At 41.4% G+C, this 25894-nt stretch overlaps 1 protein-coding gene across 1 annotated transcript in view; it reads right to left on the reverse strand.

Moving 5' to 3' along the window:
- Positions 1-263: 263 nt before the first annotated feature.
- The window catches only part of CDH2 (cadherin 2), a 423873-nt gene continuing 398242 nt past the window's right edge, over positions 264-25894 (reverse strand). Inside the window, exons 14-16 of the mRNA XM_030213715.1 lie at positions 20649-20788; positions 17657-17821; positions 264-1651 (exon numbers count right to left, since the gene is read on the reverse strand). Of these exons, the coding sequence (XP_030069575.1) occupies positions 1445-1651; positions 17657-17821; positions 20649-20788 (512 nt within the window). The 3' untranslated portion in view covers positions 264-1444. The remainder of the gene's footprint in view (positions 1652-17656; positions 17822-20648; positions 20789-25894) is intronic.

The raw sequence follows: 25894 nt of genomic DNA on the forward strand, positions 1-25894 counted from the left end.
TATCTGTTGTGGTTTAGGTTTTCAAGAAAAGAGTCCCATGATGGTGTAGTCCTTCACATTCAGAACAGAATAAAATTGAGCAGCCCAAGCGTATGGCATGATGCAAAAATGGATTTGCCTTTCGTCTTCCCCTACCTTCTTTTATTCATTCTTCTCAGAGAAAACGCTGGGCATCGTGGGATTTTTCACATTTCAAGCTGTTTGAGTGGAAAAGAAAAAGTTCAAACCAGACACCACATCCAAAATTAGCATTTTATTCAGAATGCTGGGGGTCAGAGGTGTATCATTTATATTCTAGTACACAATACAGAGGCAAAGCTGTTGTCAGAAGACTCTTCAGTTTAAACTTTTTCCTTTTTTCTTTCTTTCTTTCTTAAACATATATTAGTAATGCCACCAATGTCAGGTCACACTTTCCTGTTTTTTTTGGTACAAATTATGTAAAACATTTGTGCTAAGAACTTTTCCCCCCTCCTCAAATTGCTTAAAAAAATGTCAATATTCGATCTAAGGTCCAGCAACTGAATCACTGTAATTTGTTTCCAGCCTGTTTTGTAAGTTTTTTAATCCAAAAAAGAAAAGAAAGATATAAACATGCAAAAAACCTGAATCCATAGTCCAAATAATACATACACATGTCTGAAGCTTTTGCACTTCTTTATAGACAATGTTGATAAAACATTATGTACACATTTTTACAGTGAAGTGACCAAAAATACCAAAAATTAAAAAAAAAAAAAAAAAAAAGGTAAAATAAAACAAAAACAAAAAAGTGTACATGGGTTAAGACCAAAAATGAGTCTAACTTCTAACATATGAAAAAAATCAGTTCTGCTACAAACTGGTGATATAACAACTCTTTATTTGCGACCAGCTGCATGTTTTAGAATTTTAGTGAAAAAAAACTCCTAAAATCTACAACTAGAAGTAATGCACTGTACACCTGTCATCCTTATGGTTTCCGCCTAAAACCAAAAAACTAAGATCCATGAAGCTTTTTCTTCCTCGCTAATTCTGTACTTTAAGGAAAGCAACGCAAATGTAACAAAAGCATGTAGAAGCATCATGGTTACTTGTACTTTCCCACCCACAACACACTTTGTCATCTTAACTATCCTCTCAGAAATCAGTACCATTAAAGCCATGAACATAAAACTAATTTCAATCTGAAAAAGGTACAAAAAGGCACATAAAATCCCAGTGCTTCTGTACTGTAAAATTCAAGTGTAACAGAGCTCAACAATTTGTTCTTCTTCCAAACAATATTGGAGTACTGATATTCCCATTGAGCCCAAATTGGTTTGCAGCCTATGCCGAAGCCTTCAAACAAGCACTTGAGCTAGTAGACTACAGTTAAAGCCTAGCTTCTTTATGCTTTTTTTGGGAGGGGAATATCAGGTGAAATGTTTGTCCTTGTCCACAAATCAAAAGTTCACTCTGAATTTCAGTCATCACCTCCGCCATACATATCGGCAAGTTTCTTGAAACGAGGGCCCCAGTCATTTAGGTAATCATAGTCTTGCTCTCCACCACTACTTGAAGAGTTGAGGGAGCTCAAGGATCCAGCGGTGGAGCCACTACCTTCATAGTCAAAGACTAGCAGAGAGTCATATGGTGGAGCCGTGGGGTCATTGTCAGCTGCTTTAAGTCCCTGGAAGAAGAAAAAGAAGTATCAACCCCATGACAAAAAATATAGAAATATATATTAAAAAAATGTAAAGATATTTAAAAAAACAACAACAACAAAACAAAACACATTATCCCAAAGGCATACATAATGAAGCATCAGAAATCCAATATACTCTATTTTCAGAAGACTGCACTAAAGTCAGATGTCGAAAATATGCTGCTTAGATGCTGGATTCTATATATTGCGCCTAGCATTCTGCACCTGAATCTAAGTGTATTCCATAACAATGTGCATAACTTAATTGGCTTAACAAGACAATCAGCATTGGTAACAGCACTTAAGCAATAATGAGCACTAATTAGCAATAATTAGAATTTACGTGCAAAACTTACTAAGCATATGCTGTAACTCACTGAACCCTAAATTCTAATGCGCACATCCAAAAAGGGGCGTGGTTATGGGCAGGGAAATGGGCATTCCCAAATTTATGCACTTTGTTATAGAATATGGCCCAGTCCGCATAAATCTACATGCAGAGATTTATGCCACGTTTGTTTGAAATAAATGGATTGCCGAAGTTTTAGGTGCTGGGATATCAACCAAGCGTATTCTATATACTGCGCCTATATCTTATAGAATACGCTTATGCGAAAATGATTTCCATGTGGATTTTCCAGTGACCATATATAGAATCTCACCCTAGGCAACTACTTTGAGTAAAATGTATAAAAAAATTCAAACAGCCTTACTATCTCAGTATCTCAAGCTCGACGCCCGTCATCGTGACTCCAGAAAAATAAATACAGATAATGTATACATGGTATGCTATTTCAGCAAGGCTTAGGCAGTATTTTCCTCAAGTTTCAATACATTGCTGGGAGCTGTATGGAGAGAGAAGTACTATGTGTCATATCTGGTGGGTCTTAACAAAGGCGAAGGCCTATAGGAATCTCAATGCAGCCATCCTGGATTTGAGAATGAGGGTGAAGCTAATGCATGACTAAAATGATATGTGATGCTGGGAATGTACGAAGCCAAAGGGTGAAATAGTGGCTCTTGTCAGGTTCTAAGCTAAGCTATTTTGTTTATTACATTTATTAATTTACACAGAGCACTGAGTTCATGTTGCAATATTAAAGTAGAATGAATTGGAGATGTTTTGACCAATGAAAGACAAAATTTAGCCCGAGTCATAAGCATAAAAGTTGCCGCCAAAGATGGGGCTTCTGAAGTCTTTTTTCTTCCAATTTTTGTATGAAAGGTTTGATATCAAATAGAGTTCATATTATTTCCTAACTTTTGGTAATTTTTTTAATGTTGCTAACATAAAAATGTCTGGCAACCCTTCTTCACTGCAGAAGTCCGAACTACAGCAACATTTTATCCCCGAGTTAGGTGTCAGTAGACTGCTTTCCTACAGCACATGTAGACGACAGATTTTATAGTTTCCCCGCTTTTCCTTTTTGTTTGGGGGAGGGGTTAGGGATTCTCTTACATATAAAATCCTTCTATACACTGAAAATTACAGCTAATTCATGGTCTTAACTACTAATGATCAGTTTCCATCTGCGTACTTATCTATAAGGTGCAAAGATATTCAGCTTAGATTGTTACCTGTGAGGTACAAACAGTATTTTATGCTTTTTTCCCTCTTTGGTGGCAATATATACCTTGTTGAATGTTTAATAAAACGACCCCTGTGAAATAATAATAATTATAAAAGAAATAGGATGAGAGTATGTAAACTTTGTGGCTTGAGCTGGATTTGGGATTGATGCTCAACTGACATACAACAAGAATGGTTTAGGTGGTGTTTTATTACCCAAGGCAACTAAGAAGGATCCACTATATTTTTATCAAATTCAAATTTTGCAAGGTTCTGTATGTGGTCATTATTCATGGTTAGACTACTGTTTAACACCTTAGCTCTACAGGTCAACTATAGCATTTGCCGAACACAGTAGCAAAGCTGTTGGTTAAAGCAAGACTCAGTAAGCTTTGCAGATATTTTGCAGACATAACACTGGTCATCTGTACCCCAATGATTTGTTTCCAAGCCTACCTATTTCTTGCTTTCCCACAACTAGTCATCTAGGGGAAGATTTTATATATGGTGGCTTAAATCAGTGCCGACTAAGCACATTCTCTAATCGGCGCCTAGATTTAGACACTGATTATAGAATATGCTTAGTTATTTCAGTGTCTAAAACTATGTGCATCCATTTACATCAACGAAAACTTGGCGTAAATCCCAGCACCTAGATTTACACACACTGGGCCATATTCTATAATTACACATGTAAATCTTGGAACACCCATGAAATGCCCATTTCCTCACCCATAACCACACCCCTTTTTGCCTGCTCACTTTAGAAGTTCAGTGCACTTCGTTACAGAATACACTTAGCAAGTTGTGTGCCTAAATTCTAACCAGTGCCAAACAGTGCTCATTATTGCTTGCTAAGTGCTGTCATCAGCACTCATTAGCTTGTTAAGCTTGATAAGTTACCCAGGCTACTGTTCAGTAAAGCATGTTAGAGACTAGGCTTGTGTATTTTTTTGTGTGATGCCACAGATGTGGAATAACTTGACAACCAGGTTGTGCAAGGAAAGGGCGATAAGGTTGCTTAGAAATAATTTTAAAACGTATTTCCCAAGTGAAATGGAAAAAATAGTGTATAGCACGAGTAGTGGTGGGAGTTGGCAGCTAGAGGGAGATGTGAATTGTACTTTTTAAACTGTACCTTTTTAATGTGAATACTATTTTTGTAACATGCTCTGTGCATTTTTTAAGCAGGACAAGAAAAATACCGAAAGTAAATAAAACTAATCCACAGAAACATATTATCTTCACTTATTTCATTATGTTGTAGAGCCTGTATTCAAAACAAGGTTTTCCTTGTTCCATATATTGCGTTTGTGACATTAAACATAATTGAAAATATGTCTCTTCCCCAAGAACAGCACAGAATTCTAGTAGCTGAATTAGTGCTTGGTAAAAATAGATGTTTTGCAAGTCACGATACCTTTTGCCCGTTAGTGGCAAATGGTATTCATTCTGAGGATAAGGGCGTTACTAGTGGGGTAACACTTGGTTCATCTTTTTTCAAATTTTTAAGTGGTTTTGCAGAATGGCTGTTGGGGAAAAGTGATCCTCTTTGCAGATTATCCAAAACTTACAACACTGCGTGTACCCTGAAAGATGTGGACAATATGAGGGATCTAGTGAAGACCAAGGAATGGTCTAGAATTTGGCAGCTAAGGTTTAATGCTGAAAAAAAATCAGGGCCACACATTTGAGCTTTAAGAACACAAGGGAATGGTACAGCAGACGGGGCAAGTACTTTTGTGCAAGAAAAAAACAGCAGGACCTGGGGACGATTGCATTTGATGACACTAAAGTGGCCAAACAGGTAGAAAAGATGATGATAAAAACCAGAAGAATGATTGGGAGCACAAGGAGGTGACAGGACTTCTGTTTAAATATCTGATGAGACCTCATTCCGGAGACTGCATCTTCGAAAGGATACCAACAAGATAGAGACAGTCCAGAGGATTGCTACTAAAATGGTCCGTGGTCTTCATAAAATGAGGTAAGAGTTAAATACCTCAATGTGTGTACTTTGGAAGAAAGTAGGAGAAGGGCAATATGATTGCCACATTTAAAAACAAGGGGTCATAGGATGAGGGAGAAAAAGGATACACTCATGAATCATCTATGAAATTATTTTGTTATGGAAAGGGTGCTGCATACTGGAGCAGCTTGCTAGTAGAGACAAGGGTGACATGGAGGATCTGAAGGAGAGGAAGAAATTGTAGAGCTTAGTAGTTGGTATGGATGGCCAGTTTGGATAGGTCAGATGGTCTTATTAGACAATTTTCTGTGTTTCTAAGTTTGTTGAGCTTTAAGAAGGAATCAGTGTGGTCTTAAACTCCCTGACATCATCATCGGCAGCAGCAGCATTAATTCTGATGTAGATACAATAAAATTCATTACAATTTGTAAATAATCCAGGTATCTGAAGTATAACTCACAGGAAATTACAAAAAATGATTTTACAAATATTTAGACTCTTCAAGGGGAAAATGTCACTTGCCCTGCCATAACCGTCTAGTTGTGAGCATTTCAGTGTCTCAGCTTTGTATTTATTTCCTTCACTGTATCAGTTATGCTGTGAGAAGTGGAAGACAGTGCTACCCTTAAATCTTCTGATTGTGACGTTTGTGAGCTCTTGGCCCAGATGTGGCCGCGTGAGAATCACCCAATCACCTCTGGGTATACCAGTCCCCTCAGAACTAAGAGCACTCCCAAGAACTGGACTGGACCACAAGTGGACATGAACTCAGGCAGCTTCATTAGAAGCAAAAAACACAAGGCTAAAAGGGTAGCCAAACGGCACAGAAAGGAAAACAGGCAGCCTAGAAATACAGTCTAACCTTGCTGAAGCAAGGCAAACATAATACATAAAATAAGGTAAAGTAGAACAGCCTAGCTGCATAGAGAAATCAAACATAAGCAGCCAAGCTGTGCATCTCAATACTAGTGGAAACAATGCAAAGCATAAAGTATACAGTAAAGGTAAAGTCGAACAGCCTAGCTGTATGGGGAAATCAAGCACAAGCAGCCTAGTGGCACATCTCAATACTGTCAGAGCAAAGCAAACATATGGAATACAGTACAACACAATACACTAGGCAAAGGGCCCGCCCTAGCGGGTTAAAGACAAACAGGCAATACTAGGCTGACAAAGGTAACACTGCTAGTGGTTAAGGAAAGGGTTCATTCTGTCAGTACACTCAGATGAGCCACAGAAGAACCGTGGCAAGCTCCCTCAAAACCAGTGTGGAGCAGAAGCAAAACAAAGGGAAAAGTCTCTTAAGGACCTGCACCGCAGGTAGAGGCAAGAGCAGGTCACACTGCTCACAGAAGACTAGGGATGTCACCTACTACTACTACTACTACTTATCATTTCTATAGTGCTACTAGACGTACACAGCAGACACACAGTCACTGAGGCACCCCAGCCGAATGCTCCCAAGGCAAGCAAGGTGAAGAAAGAAGCCAAACCTGAGCCGATGCTCTCAAGGTAGAAGACTCAATGGCCCTGCACAGCACCCAAGGGCCAGGATCAGCCCATGTGGACCCCTCTGCGCTCCAAGCACCGCTCCCTTGTCCAGAGATACCTTGAGACATGGCCTCAGCCGCTGCACCTGCAGCACTTCCCACCAACCAGTCCACATAGTCCCAAAACCAGCACAAAGCCACTTGCTGCATACAGCGAGTAAGGACTCACAATGGGCAACTGGAAGCTCAACTGAGGCACGGGAGGCTCTGGACTCACAGGCATGGCAGCAGGCTTCACTGGACCCAAGCAAAGGTGAAAGCTGTAAGCAGAGCTATTACTCCTCAAGACTACCAAGCTAGAAAGCAGGCTTCACAGAAACGCAGCATTAGTTGAAAGCTGTAGGCAAAGCTTTACTCCTCAGGACTCCGTGGCTTGGAAGCAGATTTCCACTGGAACACAGCATAAGGAGGAAGCTGTAGGCAAAGCTTCAGGCCACGGCCTCGCAAAGAAACAGTAGTAGGAACCAGCAGAGCCCAGGCAGGCTTGGGCTCCGTCAAGGATAATTGCCAGAACACTGAGCACTCTCAGAAGCCAGCTTAAGAAGTGCTCAGTGCTGATGACATCACCAGCTTGGCCTCCTCCACTCTACAGTGACCCCACAGGTCACTGACTGGAACTGCAGGTAATTTTAGAAGGTTTAGAAGGAGGAACAGGGCACTGACGAGTGCCCCAACGAGCAAGGCACGGACATCGCTGACGACAACCGTGACACTGATATGTTCACTTACTTCACTAACAGACTTCAGGAGGGCTGTAGACAGATGCAACATTCAGTCTTAAAGAACACCAAAGACAAGATGAGTGCTGAAACAGCAGCAAGCATTCAGCAGGACTTTGCTGTTCAGCCGGGAGGGGATGAAAAGGGAGAAAAGAAGCTGATACAGCTGATGTGTTACTGCCAAAAGTTAATGCATTGACATGGGCTACAACACACTGGATTTAACACTTTATTAAGGGGGTCTTTTACAAAGTGTTGGTAAGCCCAACGTGGGGCATAACTAATGCTAAACTGGGACTACTGTGGGCCCAATGCAGCTGCACCATTCGAGGCGGAAAAAAAGCACACCCGGAAATGGCTTGTGCGGTGGTAACCAGGCATGTCCGTGCAGTGCCCGGTTACTGCAGAAGCCCTTACTGCCATCTCTCTTACAGCATGCTCATGTTTGTCTGGGGGCTTTTTACCCATGTCCTCTATGGCATTTCAAAGACTCAGGTTGGCAACGTTCATGCATCAATTTTTAATGGAAAAATAGAGGGTATTACTTTATACATGTGTTTATTTATTTATTTACTTATTGCATTTGTATCCCACATTTTCCCACCTATTTGCAGGCTCAATGTGGCTTACAGAGTTTTGTTATGACACAGTCATTCCAGGTTATCAGATACAATTGGTAATGTACAAGGTTTAAGTAAGGGAAGAGAGAAGGAGGATGTTATGTAGGATAGTATAGAAGGTGGACTATAATACTGGCTGGGTTGGTGAGGTAGTTTTGTAAGTGTTCTGTACGTAGCCACTGTTTTACGATTTGTTTGTGCAGCTGAGATTGCTCTGCTTTATACTTCTGGATATTTTTGTGGTACATTTAACCTTGCCATGATGCCTCAGATCTAAGACCTCCATTCTACTGCAGTATGGTCAAGTATAAATTTATGTGTACTATAAATGGACCAGCCGATATTCAGATGGTGGCGGTCAGAGGATTTTTAAATGCTGACAGTTCCCAGTTAATTTAGCCCTGGATATTGAGTGCTGGGCCATATGCGGGCATTGGTATTGAATATCTGGGGCTAAATGTCCCACAGTGCCCGTTGGAGCTTCTGCAGGTCCTGGCCATTACACAGGCCCCAGTTGAATATCGACTGGAACCCGCATAACTTTTAAAAGCCTTTCAGCACCCCTCCAAGGTCCCTCCAGCTTCCTGAAATCGCCCCCTCCTTCCTTCCCCCAGTCTGTGACTAAGTCCGCCCCTCCCAACCATGACCACAATGACACTCCAATCCCCATCTTGTTTCAGTAGGCTCCCCTGGGCCTACCTTCAATCCATGGTGGTATAGTGGGGTCGATGGGGCAGAAGTGAACTCCACACACTCCTGCCTCTAGCAGTCAATATGGCTGCTGCAACCTCTCGTAGCAGCCTCGAAGTATTGTACTATCATCGCAAGGCTGCATCCATTTTGTGGAAGCCGCCGCTAGAGGCAAGAGCGAGTGGGATTTGTTCCTGCATCCACCGCCCTTACTAGGCCACCAGGGATCGAAGGTAGGCCTGGGGTGGGGGGGGACAGGGATTGGGGATTGTTGCAGGGGGGAGAAGGGGGTTACTTAAAGTTGCGAGCTGAGGGGAGAGGAAAGGGGCAATTTGGTGGGGGGGGGGGGGGGGGGGGGCAGAGGGAGATCAGATGGCTGCTGAAAGGCTTTCAAAAGTTATGTGGGTCCTAGTTGATAATCAGTGCCAGGGCCCACATAGCTAAGACGAAATTAGGACACCTTTTGAGCTGTCCTAATTTTGGGTTGCTTAGCTATGTGGGTCCTGGCCTTGAATGCTGTTAGTGCCTGCATAACTGCTGGCTCGTCCCCAATGCCACCTCTGACCTGCCCATTTTTCTGGGGCCTGTAAGAGCCAATATTCCATGGAACTGCCAGGTTAAGTGCCGCTGAATATTAAAGGCTGAGCAGCCCCAGGCAATTTAAGTGGGCAGGACCCTCTCCTGCCAGCGTAAGTCACTTTGAATATTCAGTGTTAGAATAAAGCTCTGATGACATAATTGTGATAGACCAAGACTTTGGTGATGCCTGTGCTTTAGTTTGGTTGTAATGCAGAGATTAGGCATTTAAGTTGGATCGGTAGGGTATGCCTTTTTAAACAGGTTGGTTTTTAGTGATTTCCAGAAGTTTAGGTGGTCGTAGGTCGTTTTCAAGGCTTTTGGTAATGCGTTCCACAGTTGTGTGCTTATGTAGGAAAAACTAGATGCGTAAGTTGTTTTGTATTTAAGTCCTTTGCAGCTTGGGTAGTGCAGATTTGGGCAGTCTCGAGGTATGGTTTCACTTTACAAACCCAGATATAATTTTCAAAAATGTAGAACATTTAAATGCAATCTAATTTATGAAGGATTAATTGGCTAAAACCACAACAAAGATAGTCTGCATGCAAGTGTTTAATTTTTTATACATCCTAATTTACATTCAGCTTGTTTAAAGATATTTGTGCTATTGCACTTGCTTTCCAAAAATGTATGAATCTCTTAACAATTCCTCAAACACTCTCCACTATTTGTCATTACAGATGTTTTGTACAATAAGTTTCTATAAATCATCAGTTTTTAATTCATGCATTAATCAGTCTACAGTATTTTTAGCTCCATACACTTGTCAGTCCTTGGCTGTGCACATGTAACAATATGTGGAAAATCATTTTGCTTCCAAGTTAGGATCTCTCTGTCAATGGGCTCCTCGTTATTGCAGTTTTTATGGTTATGGGATTTGATTATTGTGCTACATTTCTTTTTTTATTTTTTTTGTATTTTGGCTCAGTTCTGCGCTTCAATATATATTACACTGTAATTTCAGCTCAGCTCTGATTCATGGATGTAAGAATCATCTTTAGAATCTGCGATCATTTGCAGTATTTGGGAAAAGAATGAATCTGGCTTTCTCATGGTTTGTAGCCCTTAATGCTTGGGATATATTTCTTCATCTGTACGACAACGGCATGAGAAAAATAATTGGTTTTGAACCCCCGAGGAAGCACACCATTGTGTATGACACTATTTCTGCTGGTTCTTGCCTGCCAGCTGTTTATTTCGATTCTCTGGAATTGGCAGTAAAGATATTTCTTTTATAGATGGTCTTAAGTTGCCTTCAACTGCTAGAGGTGTGGTCTGTGTGGTTTTTGAATTTTGGTTATTCAGCGCTATCGCCCATATTGCTGCAAGTTCTGGCTTAGACTATAAATAATGGCTATCCTGTGATGTTAGCATGCTAGGTGTGGCGTCCCTTAGGACAACAAGAACTAAAGTTTTTCCCCTTTATGTGGCTGGGGTAGGGGAGGTTGCTTATCTAAACTTCTCAGGGTAGCTACAACAGATTTTTTTTAATAAGTATTTTCTTGCCCGTTTTGAACAAAACACTAATTTTGGGCCAACATCACCGTCTTGCTTTTCTGAGATTCAAGCTCAAACAGAACCTGCTCAAACTAACGTAATGGTGAATGAGTCCTCATTCACAGCATTCCTGTTTTTTTTATTCCTTCATTCTCCTCTATTCTCAGTCAGTTTAATGACAGTCCTCAATAGGTGTGTGTGTGTGTGGGGGGGGGGGGGGGGGGCAAACTATGGCTTCCTTTGATATCGGATATATGAGCACCCTGAATTTCATCTGAAAGTCTTGCTGTTATACAATATCTACAATCCCCAGTCCCAGAAGCTGTGACTGCTGTGTTCTGCGAATGCTCCTGCCAGAGTAATGAACAAAAGCTGAGTCTGTCAATCAAACCCATCTCCTGCACTCCACTACCACTAGGGTCATCAGGTCAGCCCAGCTGAAACATGCTTATTTATCAAGATACGTATAGATTGCAATCTACAATGGTGTTCTGGGCATGTTCCTTTCCTTCCTATCCCTCATTTCACTAGCTTCCCCAGATGTGGGTAGGAGAAACCTGCTGCTGAATATGCTGCATTCACTTATTAATTTTCACTCTCTCCTTTACTTTATTTCCCACCTCTTTTACTTCATGTTTTTTTTTAAATTGTAAACTGCCTTGAAAGCCGTCTGATTAGGTGGTGTATCAAACCCTAAATAAACTTGAAACTTGAATATGGCACACAACATTATTTTTGAAAATAGTTCGCAATATTCCATAGGTTAATAATGGATAGTAAATCTGAATACTAAGTTTCAGGAGACATTTGTGGTTTAAAAAATACAAAAAAGATTCACTGCAACCCCTCAAAAGGGGTGCATGAGAGGTAAAGTCATCATATATGCTTCATTAATACCATCTGCAATAGCCAGGAAGTGGCTCATAAAGGGATGATCCCCTGACAAACAGCTTTTAGTCTCATCTCAAAGCACTCAACCCAGTCTATTTGCTCTTGCCTGGGACTGGAATATTCTCAAAAGTCCCATACAACAGCTGCAACTCACCCCTCCCCCCCCCCCCCCCCCCCCCCCCCCCGCACTATATTCTGAATGGGATTTCAACATTTTGTTCTTTTCATTAACATTAGAAAATGTAGCTTGAACCATAGGAGCCGACTCTGTGGGTGCTTCAGCACCCCCAATATTGAGAACATTCCTTGTATGTGTCCAAGGAGGGGTTATTTCCATTGGGCTTAGCACCCCCAATAATTTTGAAAAGTTGGCTCCTATGGCTTGAACCACTCCATGCCATGGGAGGAAAACGTGAAATATAAGAAAAGCCTTAGGCTCTGTATACACAGAGCAGGCTGCTCTTCCTAGAGCCAAAGCTACTTTTACGGAGAAAGGGTATTACTCTATCCATAGTATATCACTGCACTCTTCTTTTCAAAGCTGTTTGGCCAGACATCTTATCCTGCAAGTGTGTGAGAAACTGCATGGTCTCTTTGATTCTTGTATCCCACATCTTCACAGTGCACCTTGATAACGTTAGATTGAGGACAACTTCTCTATATTGTCTGGATGCAAGTTTATTCCAAAAGATGACAAGAGACAGGGCTAGTACCAATCTTTTCTCTTAAGACAGCGTTTTCTAAATCCGTCCTCTGCTCAGTGTGCGGTGGCAGTCAAAAAAGCAAACAGGATGCTAGGAATTATTAGGAAAGGGATGGTAAATAAGACCAAGAATACTATAATGCCTCTGTATCGCTCCATGGTGCAACCTCACCTTGAGTACTGTGTTCAGTTCTGGTCGCCATATCTCAAAAAAGATATAGCAGAATTAGAAAAGGTTCAAAGAAGAGCAACCAAAATGATAAAGAGGATGGAACTCCTCTCAAATGAGAAAAGGATTAAAGAGGTTAGGGCTCTTCAGCTTGGAAAAGACACGGCTGAAGGGAAATATGTAGAACAGGAAAAAGTGAATCGATTTTTCTGTCTTTAAAAAGGTAGAAAGACTAGGGGACACTCAAAGAAGTTACATGGAAATACTTAAAAAAAATAGGAGGAAATATCTCTAGAACTCATTGCTGGAGTATGTGATAACAATGGTTACATAAGTAATGCCACACTGGGAAAAGACCAAGGGTCCATCGAGCCCAGCATCCTGTCCCTGACAGCGGCCAATCCAGGCCAAAGGCACCTGGCAAGCTTCCCAAACGTACAAACATTCTATACATGTTATTCCTGGAATTGCGGATTTTTCCCAAGTCCATTTAGTAGCGGTTTATGGACTTGTCCTTTAGGAAACCGTCTAACCCCTTTTTAAACTCTGCCAAGCTAACCGCCTTCACCACGTTCTCCGGCAACGAATTCCAGAGTTTAATAACGCGTTGGGTGAAGAAACATTTTCTCCAATTTGTTTTAAATTTACTACACTGTAGTTTCATCGCATGCCCCCTAGTCCTAGTATTTTTGGAAAGCGTGAACAGACGCTTCACATCCACCTGTTCCACTCCACTCATTATTTTATATACCTCTATCATGTCTCCCCTCAGCCATCTCTTCTCCAAGCTGAAAAGCCCTAGCCTCCTTAATCTTTCTTCATAGGGAAATAGTCCCATCTCCGCTATCATTTTCGTCGCCCTTCGCTGCACCTTTTCCAATTCCACTATATCTTTCTTGAGATGATTAGCCTATCTGGGTTTTAAAAAAAAGTTTGGATAATTTCCTAGAGGAAACGTCCATTGTCTGCTATTGAGACAGACATGGGGAAGCCACTGCTTGTCCTGGGATTGGTAGCATATAATGTTACTACTATTTGGATTTCTGCCAGGTACTTGAGACTTGGATTGGCCACTGTTGAAAACAGGATACTACACTAGATTGGTCTGACCCAATATGGCTATTCTTATGTTCTTATGACCCCCAGCCAATTGGAATTTCGGGATATCAACAATGAATATGCATGAGAAAAATCTGCATGCAAATTTCTGTCATGAATATTTGTTGCAGATGCCCTAAAACCCTGACTTGGGGTTTGGGAACCATTTTCCTAAGATGTATCAGCTCCCTTCTGCATGTTATGCTTGCCACTTCACTCAGGTTGCCTCATTGAATGCACTTATTTCCAGGCCAAGGTAGAACTTTTACATTATGCAAACTTTTAAGCTACAAAAAACCATTTTGCTGCATATACAAGACATCCCGAGACATTCTTGCTGGACTAATATAAGCAATTAGCAAGCTGAAGTAATTAAGCACTGTATGAAAAAATTCAGCATATTAGAATCGTCTCCATGACACTGTATGAGAAACAAACACATCAGCTCTTAAACTCAGCAAGACACATTCTTAGATGCTTTTCACACTTAATTCAAACTTCCCCACTTACTAATCTTATTTGATGCAACCCTTTTTTGTCTGTTTTGAAGGTATTGAATTTCAGTTATCATTGGGATCCAAAGGATAATATGCTGAGGAAAATGAAAAACTAATTTCTTCCACTGCTAAATGAATTTAAGTTAGTAAATTAATTTAGGATAAAATATAATTTTGTTAGACTATTATTTTAAAACCAGGGAATAATCCCTCTTGAAAAGATTGTGGTTAAGACTGATATATAATGGAAGTAATTAACAGCAAAGTATAAAAGGTATTGGCTACATCTTCTTTTTAACATTTAATTAAAATGTCCCACAGTCAAAAGCTATACTAGCTGCATTTTAACTGCATAAGCTTTTGATGAATCAATGCGATTGTGTTTAAAACATGCCTCTGCAAGACTCCTCATGTCTGAAACGCTGTGTTAAAAGTAGAGAGCACAACTGGAGTCTTGAAAACCAGCACAATGGGAGTAATTCTGTGACAAGACGCCATACGTGAGAAGTCCACAAAAGATGCCTGGTTTTATAAAAAGATCTAAAACTACATTTAAGTTATATACAGAATGGCATGTCCATATACAAATACTATAGTTTCAAAATAAAATTTTGTCTCAAGTAATGTTACAGTTTTTTGTGACCTCAGAGGTGCTGCTCAAACAGATAAGTTTTACTGTAGAGCCATATGCACACAAATCATCACAGGTCAGCATTTTAGCATTTTTTCTTTTTATCTTCACTGTTTAAGCTTCAAATATATAAAATACTTATAATTTTTTTTAAGTAGTCTACCAGCTCATTTTCGAAAGTGATCACCGGCCATTTTCCGACATAAATCGGGAGATGGCCGGCGATCTCGGAAAAGCGGCCAAATCGGTATAATAAAAAGCCGCTTTTTTGCCAACATCGCCGCTTTCCCATCGCCGGCCAAAGTTCAAAGGGGCGTGTCGGCGGCGAAGTGAAGGCGGGACATGGGCGGGCGTGGCTACCAGATGGCCGGCTTTCGGCGATAATGGGAAAAAAAACCCGGCGATTAGCAGTATATTGCCGGGTTTACTTGGTCCTTTTATGTTCATGACCAAGCTTCAAAAAGGTGCCCCAAATGACCACTGGAGGGAATGGGGGATGACCTCCCCATACTCCCCCAGTGGTCACCAACCCCCTCCCATACTAAAAAAATAAAACTAAAAATCTTTTTTGACAGCCTGTATGCCAGCCTCAAATGCCGTACCCACCTCCATGACAGCAGAATGTGTTGTATCCTCCGACAGCCCTTCTCTGGTTGCGATGTGGCTCTCGGGTGAGTGTGACACCTTTTCTGTTAGGTGCCCTGCAGAGTCACATCAGCAATGCATTATGGTGGGTGTAGGGTACTGGGCTCTACTCCCATGGTGCTTTTCCCCCCTGCTAACTGGGTTCAGAGTGTGCCCTGTTTTGTTTCCGGTAGTCCATGAGGTAGTGGCCATTTTTGTAAGCCAGTTTTAGATCCCTTTCATGTGTCACCCACGTTAGAAAACGTTATTACCTTGAATGTGGCTGAAAGAGGGCATTGTACACCATTCTGCCAGCTCTGACCTACTGCTAATCTCAGTACCAGGGAGACTCTTTGCCAGTGGGGCACAACCTCTGATCTGCAGTTAACTATGAGTAAATGTGCTTATTCAAATAAAGGACTTTTTCAAAGAGATTAGTCTTCAGGTGTCAACTGGTGTGCCAAGGTTATACAGCAGCAACAAGTTCTAGAGGCCTGCGTGTATGCAGGTCCCTGGAGCACTTTTAGTGGGTACCGCAGTGCACTTAAGGCAGGCGGACCCAGACCCATCCCCCCCCTACCTGTAACACTTGTGCTGGTAATGGGAGCCCTCCAAAACCCACTGTACCCACATGTAGTTGCCCCCTTCACCCCTAAGAGCGTTGGTAGTGTTGTACATTTGTGGGTAGTGGGTTTTGGGGGGGGGGTTGGGGGGCTCAGCACCCAAAGTAAGGGAGCTATGCATGTGGGAGGTTTTTCTGAAGTCCACCGCACTGACCCCTAGGATGCCCAGCTGGTGTCCTGGCATGTCAGGGGGACCAGTGCGCTACAAATGCTGGCTCCTCCCACGACCAAATGCCTTGGATTTCGCCGGGTTGGAGACGGCCTGCATTTTTTCCATTATCGCTGAAAAACAAACCCGGCCATCTCAAACCCCAAGACAGTTGGCCGGGCTAAACCGCATTATTGAGAAAAAAAAAAAAAGATGGCCGGCCATCTTTTTCGATAATACGGTTCCGGCCAGCTGTAGCGCTGGCGATCTATTTGGCCGGCGACGTTCGATTATGCCCCTCCATGTCATTTGATACAACAAAGAAGTTGGCTAGGGAATGATGTTCCAACATGGCACATGTTTCGCAAAAAGCTGCATCAAGCAACCTCTTATGCAGCCAAACCTAACCATTTTCTATCTAGTCTTTCTTCAAAGAATTTTGTATATTTGAAAGCTTGAACAGTGAAGATAAAAGGGATACCCTAATGATCCAACTTAAATGCTTTAACCCTGCAAGATACCAAAACCAAAAATCGTATTGGACATAGCTTAACTTTTTCTCCTTTATAGTTCCCTAATGTGTCTATCACACATGACCTTTATTCTACCATAACTCCACTCTGTAATTGTTCATACCAGTATTGGCGATTGCCTCTACGGTACTATGTAAGCCACATTGAGCCTGCAAATAGGTGGGAAAATGTGGGATACAAATGTAACAAAGAAAAAAAATTCTAAAACGCTGACCTATGATAATTTGTGTGTATATAGCTCTGCAGTAAAACATTAATCTGACTGAGCGGCACCGCTGAGGTCACAAAAAAAAACTATACAATTACTTCAAACTAAATATAATTTTGAAACTATTGTATTAGTATATGGGAATGCCATTCTGTATATAAGTTATATACAGTTTTAGATATGTAATGTTGAGCCCATAGGTTGTGAACTGCTGTTGTGCCGTAAATTGTTTTATAAAAAGAACATAGGTGCCTATGGATCTTTAAAAAAATAGACTTCTAGAACCAGTCCAACAGCAAGCAAATGCTGACGCACAAAATTTACATGTGCTCCAAAAAAGGGATAAATGTGTGCATATGCTCTGTATGTGTACCCATATAGGTTATAAACCATGCACACATGCTGTAACTCTTTTTGCTCTGCTAAAACTACACTCCCAGGAACACCTACATGTAGATTACAAATAACTAAATTACACAATATTAACCCGACCCCTGGATTAAATATATGCTGATATCATTCATGAATAGTTTAGATGTCTTGAAAGCAAGATTTTTTCATAGTTTTGAATGATGACAAATGAGAAACAAGGATCTACAGGTACTACTAAGTTCTTCAACTGAAAGCCCATGACCCTGCAGAGTCTAATTAAAAAACTTTGCACCATCTCATACCTCATTAATGAAGTCCCCAATGTCACCCGGGTGAGGAGCTGCTGATCTGACTGGATACTGAGGTTCTGCATGGATTGGTCGCTCGTCCAGACGTCTGATCCCAACAGGCTTGATCGTATCAGGCTCGACCGTATCTGGCTGCTGAAGCTGGCTCAGATCATAGTCCTTCAGAAAAGGAAGAGCAATGTGAAAAGGGAGAATGGTGCCTAAAGCTTGTGAACCACTGACACCCAACAAGAAAGGAAAATGCAAATAGAATTTACCACATAAGAAAAATGAGGATGTGTGGTGTGGTCGTTAGAGCACAAAACATTGTCAGGAGCCTTCCTGGGATGTGAATCCTTTCAGGGGTCCTTTTACTAACCCTCGTAGGTGCCTATGTGGAACTACCACCCGGCTACCACGTGGCCCAGGCAGTAATTTCATTTTTTACGCATGCCGAAAACTTTCCGACACATGGCACTAACTGGACAGTAATCGACATTATGGACGCAGACCAATTTTCATTTTTCTGCATGTCCATTTTCGCACCCCCCCCCCCAAAAGGCCTTTTGCGGGTGCACTGAAAAATGAACCTGCGCGTGTTCAGCTAGGTTCAAGTACAGTAACTAAACCAGAGGTTTAGATAGCTTTCATGATTTTGGAAAAGTAAGACCTGTACAGGTACTGAACACTACTACACATAACCCCATGACTCTTACAAACTTTGATAAATGTGAAAACTATTACAGCAATCAAACAAGCTAATTCAGGTTCTGTCAAGGGTAAACATCTAACACGTAATCTAATTTTGAAATTTCCAAGTCCAAAAGGCGTTCGGTTCAAAAGTAAATTCTCTTCTTCTTTTCCCTATTTAGCAGCAAAAGTGTGGAATACTTTAAAAGATTTCAATCTAAATTTGATGTTTAAAAAAAAATCTATAAAAACTATATTATTTTGAAAGTATGTTTTATATAATTAACATTGTTTATAAGGCTTGATAATTCCCAGATAAGTGATCTAGTTTCTTATTTTTTTCTTTTGCAATCCGCTTTGAACTGTGAGGTACTAGTGAAAGATATGATGTGATGTAATGTAAACATAGAATGCAGCCTTTACTGATATTTTATGCCACAGACCTGTCTGCATGAAAAAAGAAACAGCAAAAGGATGGCTTATTTTCATACTGAATACTTGTCTGCCTCAACTTTATTTTAAGTAGAAAACACCTACACAACTAAAAGATTTGCCACAGATGTAATCAACACTTGTTCCAAGCTTTCAAACCAACTCAGTGTGGGTTAGATGTGAAGCTGTGTTTGTGCATTTTCTTCAAGAGAAAAGGTTTTGCTTCAAAATAAAGTTGACTGCAGTGCTTTGCAGACTCAGTTCTGTTTAACATAAAGTCTTAAAAGACTGAGTTGAAATTTGCTTACAGGCTCTCTTGTAATTCTGATAACGTACAGAAAGAAAACAAAACAAGAGAAAAATGCCAAGAAAAGCACATTGCTTTTTGGATTTGGTTCCAATTGTAAACACCCTGGAAATGCCCCTTGGAATTGTTAAATACTTTAGTATTTGTTTAGCTTTTATTCCCCGCCCCCCCCCCCCCTACTCCCCATGTCATCACTGTATCTGCACAGGAAAGCTGTGTAAGCTTTGCTGTTACACTGGTTGAATTTACAAATCCAGGGCTGACAAAAAAAGGCTTGGATTCAATTCAGCTTGAGTGACCCTCCAAAAGTATGAATCCTACAGCAAGCACCCCAATTTCTGCCCCATAAGGATGTCCCCAAGAACTCCAGTCTCAAAACTGCCATATTCTGCTGATAATAAATTTTGGGCTTTTGACAAATACCATTAAGGCAACTGAGTGCCCGTGGAAAAGCCATAAAGAGCCTAGAGAAATCTAAGACTAAAAAAAGATGCATTTATTAAGCTGGGACTGGAGAAAAACGCCTTAACCATTGACTAGATATGTTAAATATTGTGCAGTGCTTTGCAAAAATAGCACTGCTAATCTAAGGCAACTTAAAAAAAATGGAAGGCAACCTTTTAAGAGAAATATAGCCATTAATTCAATGATTAGGTTTAAAGGGCAGGTTTTGATTTAGCCAACTAAAATGGCTTGTTGGCTTTATCTTCTTATACTATAATTATTTGTTGTTAATGGCTATGAATGATCACAGACTGGGAGAGCAGCATAGAAATAGAGACTTCTCCTATAATATTCATGAACAGAATGTACTGTGTGCAGTCTGGTAACATTTCACAAGTATGTATTTGACCAGGCTTAACAAGGACTCAAGTGGTCCTGGGAGAAAGAAGAAACTCACTTTGATCCAGTTGCAACAAGCCACTTAGTACTAGTATAAGCTTTGGGTACACGTAAGTTTCTGGGAAACATGCTGCCCTGACGCAAGCCCAGACCCTAGGAGACATGTTACCAGTTTTGCAAAGTTTGGCATGACAATGTGCTGTGGCTGGACCTTCCCTGGCAGGGAAGATGTGGTTGGCCAAGACCAGGTTGAAATGCCACAAATTTATTAAAATTGAAGTGAGACCTGGGATGAGATGCAAATACCATGGGTATGCCAGGTCTGGGGACGTATGTTACCACTGTAGTTGGATCAGGCCAAGGTCCAGGGGAAAAAATGCCAGCACAATATAGATGTAGAGGAGGATAGCAGGAACGGAAGGAAGAGTGGGAGCAAAAAGAGAAGGTACCTAGTGAATGGGGAAAAGAAAGAGAGGATGGAGAGGGTAAAAGAACAGAAACAAAAGCTGGCAAAAAAAGAACTCCTGTAACAAAATAATCGAGTGTCTCCTAAAATTATTTTGATGGCATTCAATTTCTAATATTATTCCACCTCTTGTTATATATAGGCAACAATGAGAAATAAATGAATTTAAAATTAACATCAGAACAGGATCCATATATAGTACTGAAATTTACAACAGCCCAAAAAGAACATGAAAATTCTTCTTTCAAGGCACTTCATATATAGCTCACCTGGTCTTCCTCTCCTCCACCTTCTTCATCATATTTCAAAATATTATCTCTCACATCATCCTCTGGATCAATCAAAAGTTGTTTGGCTTGACGTTCCTTATCTCGGCGCTTCATCCACACCACAAACATCAAAACCAGTACTGAAAAAAAATAAGGGTGGGAAACAAAATGACCAAAAATAAATAACATCATTTCCAAATGAGTAATAGATAAGATAATCACAATGGGCCCTGTTTACTAACCCGTGTTATAGGTGCGTTAGCGTCTTTAGAGCACGTTAACCGTGTACGTGCCTACAATATCCCTATAGGCGCCTACATGGCTAGCGTGCTAATTGTAGGCACGTTAAAAATGCTAACACGCCTTAGTAAACAAGGCCCAATAGTTGGAATGGGAATCTTTCCTGTGGTTTGTTTAGTTGTTAGCATAGAGGACAATTTGTACACCACAGTGAGAAGAGTTCTACCACTCACCCTGCAGAAGTTGGTTCAACACAACACAACACAACACAACACAACACAACACAACACAACACAAAATAAGTCAAGACTAGTCATGGGGCAACAGCAGCAACACAGGACCCTAACTTTCAGCAAGCATTTAAAGTCACAACACAGCAGCACCAACAGAGGATGGGGCTATAGTTTAAAATGACATAGGAAATGTCGATGACATGACAAATCTTATGTTCATTTCATATCTTTACCAAATGAAAACGAGGAGAAAAAAACTTATTTTGTGTTTTGTCATCCAATAACAACACACACTTGGGCACCCTCTTTCTGAAATACTGTGCCTTCTTTCCACAGGGTGAACACTTTAACTGGAACCTGACAAAATGGCCAAACAGAAATGAATAAAATGAAAATTCCTGTAAATGACACGAAAGAAGAATTTTCTAGCTGCCCATCCCTAGCACCCAATCCTACTCTCATGATCCCTAGAACACCAAAATGAGTCGTCAGCCAATTTGCAGAAAGGAACGAGTAAAGCCAGTTCTACCACAGCTCTTGTTTTATTTCAAATCCGCCACGCTTACACAAGGAAAAATATGTTCAGGTTCTATAAGCACATCAAGAAACTACTGTTTGAACAGAAGATTTCATCCAATTCTGATTGGGATTATTTCACATGGAGCATGGCATGATGCCATAAAAATGCATTACTCAGATCACTCATTCATAAAACTCAACACTCCCATGCACCCTTAGTATTTGAAGTAGAGAATGACATAGAGAAAAAGTTTATGCTCATCCCTGCCCTGTTCCCGTGAGCTCTGTCCCCATCCCCGCCCCATCCTCACGAGCTCTACCTGATCCCATCTGTTGTACAAGCCTCAAACAGTTATAATTTTATATTTATGACATTTTATTAAAGTATAAAAAGAAACAATATTCTTTACAACTGTTGTTTTATAAATCATAAACAATACAGAACAAGGATCAACAAAACCTCTGTCTCACCTCCCCCCCTCACAAATATCCCCTCCACTATTGGGAAAACTGAACAAGCCAAATTACTACAGAATGCTACATAGAAAATGAATGCTAATAGAATACCTCAGTCACACACACACAGAACACAAATGCCAAATATATAATAACTGACCAAAAATGATAAAGCTATATTAAACCAAAACCCCAAGAAGCCACACCAAAGAAATAGAAAGAGATGCATTTCCTCTTACATTGTGCAAAATATAAAGATCACGCATGCCAGGGATGGTGTTAAGGGGGGTGCAACTACGATAACTGCCTCCTGGCCAGAGAGAGTCCTAAGCCTGCTGGAAACTAAAGAAGGCATGGCATGGTAATAAGCTTTGGGGTTCCCTCCCAATTTTATGCCCTGGGCCTCCGCTACGTCTAACACCAGCTTTGGCAGGATACACATTTCAAATTGGACATATTTTAATAAAAAAATAGAAAATACATTTTTTTGTTCTATATTTTGCTGTCTGGTCATTTTATTTTTCCAATCATGTTGATCCCAGGATCTGGTTTCTGTTTCAATTTGATTTATTTTCTTTATATACTGCCTTACACCAAAGCAGTTTACATAGTTATACTGAAAAAAAACAAAGAGTGAAATTACAATTTTACAAACAGTTAAAAAATAAAGAAAATAAATAAAAATGAACCTGACTTCTCAAATCACTTGCCATGGTCTCCTGCCCATTTGACATTTTTTCTTGCTCCATGCTCACCATCCATCTTCCATCTGTGTGTACCTATCTTTCCCCATGTTCAACATCTCCCTTCTCTGTGCCCCCTATACTTCTCTGTCTAGCATCTTCCCTGTGTCCATCTCCCCACATTCTTCACAACTCTATATCTCTACCCCCTACCCCTGTATTCAGAATTACTCCTGTGTGTTCCTATGCACCCCAAGGCCAGCATCTCCCTTCTGTGATTCTATTCTCCCCCATATCTAGCATCTTCCCCATGTCCATATACCCATGTCTGGCATTGCCCTCTCTATCTCCATATACCATCCACATGCAGCATCTCCCCTTTGTGTCCCTGTGTTCCCCTCCATGCCATTCATCTCCTCTCTGTTCCTGTAACCTCCCTGTGTCCAGCTTCTCCCCTCTATTCTGCCTCCACACCAATGCGTCTCTCTCCCTCCCTCCACTATGTGTTCAGTATTTCACTCCCTCTTCCTTCAACCCCTTGTTTCGATCTCTCTTTCCTTTCCCTCCCCCTGCAGGCCCAGGACTTCTCTTCCTTCTCTCCAGCAGCCCCTCCATGGGTCCAGCACTTCTCTTCCTTCCCTCCCTCCAGCCCCCCCCCAATGAGACTCCAGCACCTCTCTCCCTTCACTTCAGCTCCAGCCCAAGCCCCCATCCCTCCCGTGGGTCCAGCACCTCTGTCCCCTTCAGCCGCAGCCCCCTCCCACCCACGAGTCCAGCACCTCTGTCCTTTCAGCTCCTGCCTGCCTTCCCTCCCTTCCTCCCATGGGTTCAGAACCTCTGTCCCCTTCAGCTCCAGCCCTTCCTCCCCCCTCATGGGTCCAGCACCTCTGTCCCCTTCAGCTCCAGCCCCCCTTCCCTCCCATGGGTCCACCACCTCTGTCCCCTTCAGCTCCAGCCCCCCTTCCTCCCTTGGGTCCAGCACCTCTGTCCCTTCAGCTCAGGCCCTCCCTCCCTCCCTTCCATTCCCTAGCGCTGCCTCTGTCTCCTTCAGATTCAGCCCGCCTTCCATCCCTCAGCACTGCCTCTGTTTGTCCTCCCCACCCAAACGCAGGTCCGGCATTTTGTTTTCGCTGCGAAAATCCCCCATAGATAGGCCTGCTCCGGGGCCTTCCCTCCTCTGCTGGCTCCCACCACCTGATGTAACTTCCTGTTTCGCGAAACAGGAAACTGCATCAGAAGGCAGGAACTGGCAGAGGAGGGAAGGCCCCAGAGAAGGCCTGTGGGGGATCTTCTTCATAGCTCTATAGATAGACACAGCGGGGATGGAGGAAGAGATGCCAGACACATGGTAATCGCATTTTTTTATAAACCACGAGAGCAAGACTTTTTACCACTCCTGTGGGGTGAAAAAAGTTTTGTTCTCACACCAGCGATAAATGCAGTAATTTGTTTTTGTTATCATGGATTTACTGCGGGTCCCCATCCCCATGTCATCATCTAATTTGAAGAAGGAGTGGGTTAGGAGACAGAATTCTTTCTACAACACAAAAACAAATACTGTATTGAGTTAGTTTATGAGAACTGTGTTGAACTTTTAGCTCTGACCGACGATAAAAATTTAAATGATAAAGTTTGAAATAATATACTAAATATTTATGCAGTACCTATTAGGCCAGTTTATTACTGTATGACTGTGCTCTATGGAAAGCACATTTTGTAGTGACGTCACAATGCTATATTGTATTATGTAATTGTAAAAAAAGTACTGTTCTCGGGACAAAAACAATTTTAGAAACCTATGTAGTACATACATGTACACAACTACTCATGCCCATTGAACCAGATCTACCCACAAATGAATAAACTGCTGGCCTAATTGCAACTCGGGAATGGGCAAAAAAAAAACAATAAACTCTGCCTGAACCCAAGCAAAACAGAGATTCTTTCGGTACCTAACACAAGTGGACAAATATCTGACTTTAAAGTACCTTTTGGAAAGTACAAACTTCCCCTAAAATCACAAGCCAGGAATCTTGGATAATGCTGGATTCATCACTCACTATGATCCTGCAAATTCAACCTTTAAAAAATGTCTCTATTATATGCGGCAACTCCATATATTGAAAAGATGAGTCTGACCAAAGTGGTCCATGCCATGATAACATCGTGACTAGACCTCTGCAATGCCCTGTACACTAGTGAAACCAAAAAGAGCTTGTATCAGCTCCAACTAATTCAGAATTCTGCAGCACGACTGATAGAAGGCTGCAAGCAGCATGACCACATCACACTCCTCCTGCAAAAACTACACTGGTTACCAATACCTTACAGGGTTAAACTTAAAACTGATTTTCAAGGTCCTCAGACAAAATGGGTCAGAGTACTTAAAAAAACAAGTCAGCCCTCTACACACCTTTGATCCTTGAGAGGATCTTAGATGGCTCATCAAAATAAAGTGTAGGATGTTATCCTGCCTGTGAGCCTTCTCAGGAATACCCCCCACACTCTGGAACTCACTTCCATAGGGGCTAAGTCTAACTCAAGACTACCTCTACTTCAGGAAGCAGGTGAAAGCCTAGCTCTTCTCCCAAGCCTTCAAATCAAGTGGTGACCGACTATATGCTCACTGCACACTTGGATTAGTTTGCTGAACACCCTGTAAGTTAGACCTGTTCCTCTATCTTGTTCAACTGTACAAAGATTTTGCCTTGAGTTTAGCCACCCATGTTTATTCCAATTGACTCTGTATTACCCATCTTGTCTCCGTCTATATATCTGCACTCAGCCCCTCGGCTACACAGAAAAACATTAGCATTATATCTATGCAATTTGAATGTTCTATTGCATTGCTTATTAGGTGTTTTATTGGTATTGGTCTAGTCACGATGTTATCATGGCATGGACCACTGTGATCAGACTCATCTTTTCAATATATGGAGTTGCCACATATATTTTTTCACGGAGAGAGTAGTGGATGCTTGGAATGCCCTCCCGCGGGAGATGGTGGAAATGAAAACGGTAACAGAATTCAAACACGCGTGGGATAAACATAAAGGAATCCTATTCAGAAGGAATGGATCCTAAGGAGCTTAGCCGAGATTGGGTGGCAGAGCCA

The sequence above is a fragment of the Microcaecilia unicolor genome, chromosome 1, assembly GCF_901765095.1.
Source record: "Microcaecilia unicolor chromosome 1, aMicUni1.1, whole genome shotgun sequence".
In the NCBI taxonomy this organism is placed as follows: domain Eukaryota; kingdom Metazoa; phylum Chordata; class Amphibia; order Gymnophiona; family Siphonopidae; genus Microcaecilia; species Microcaecilia unicolor.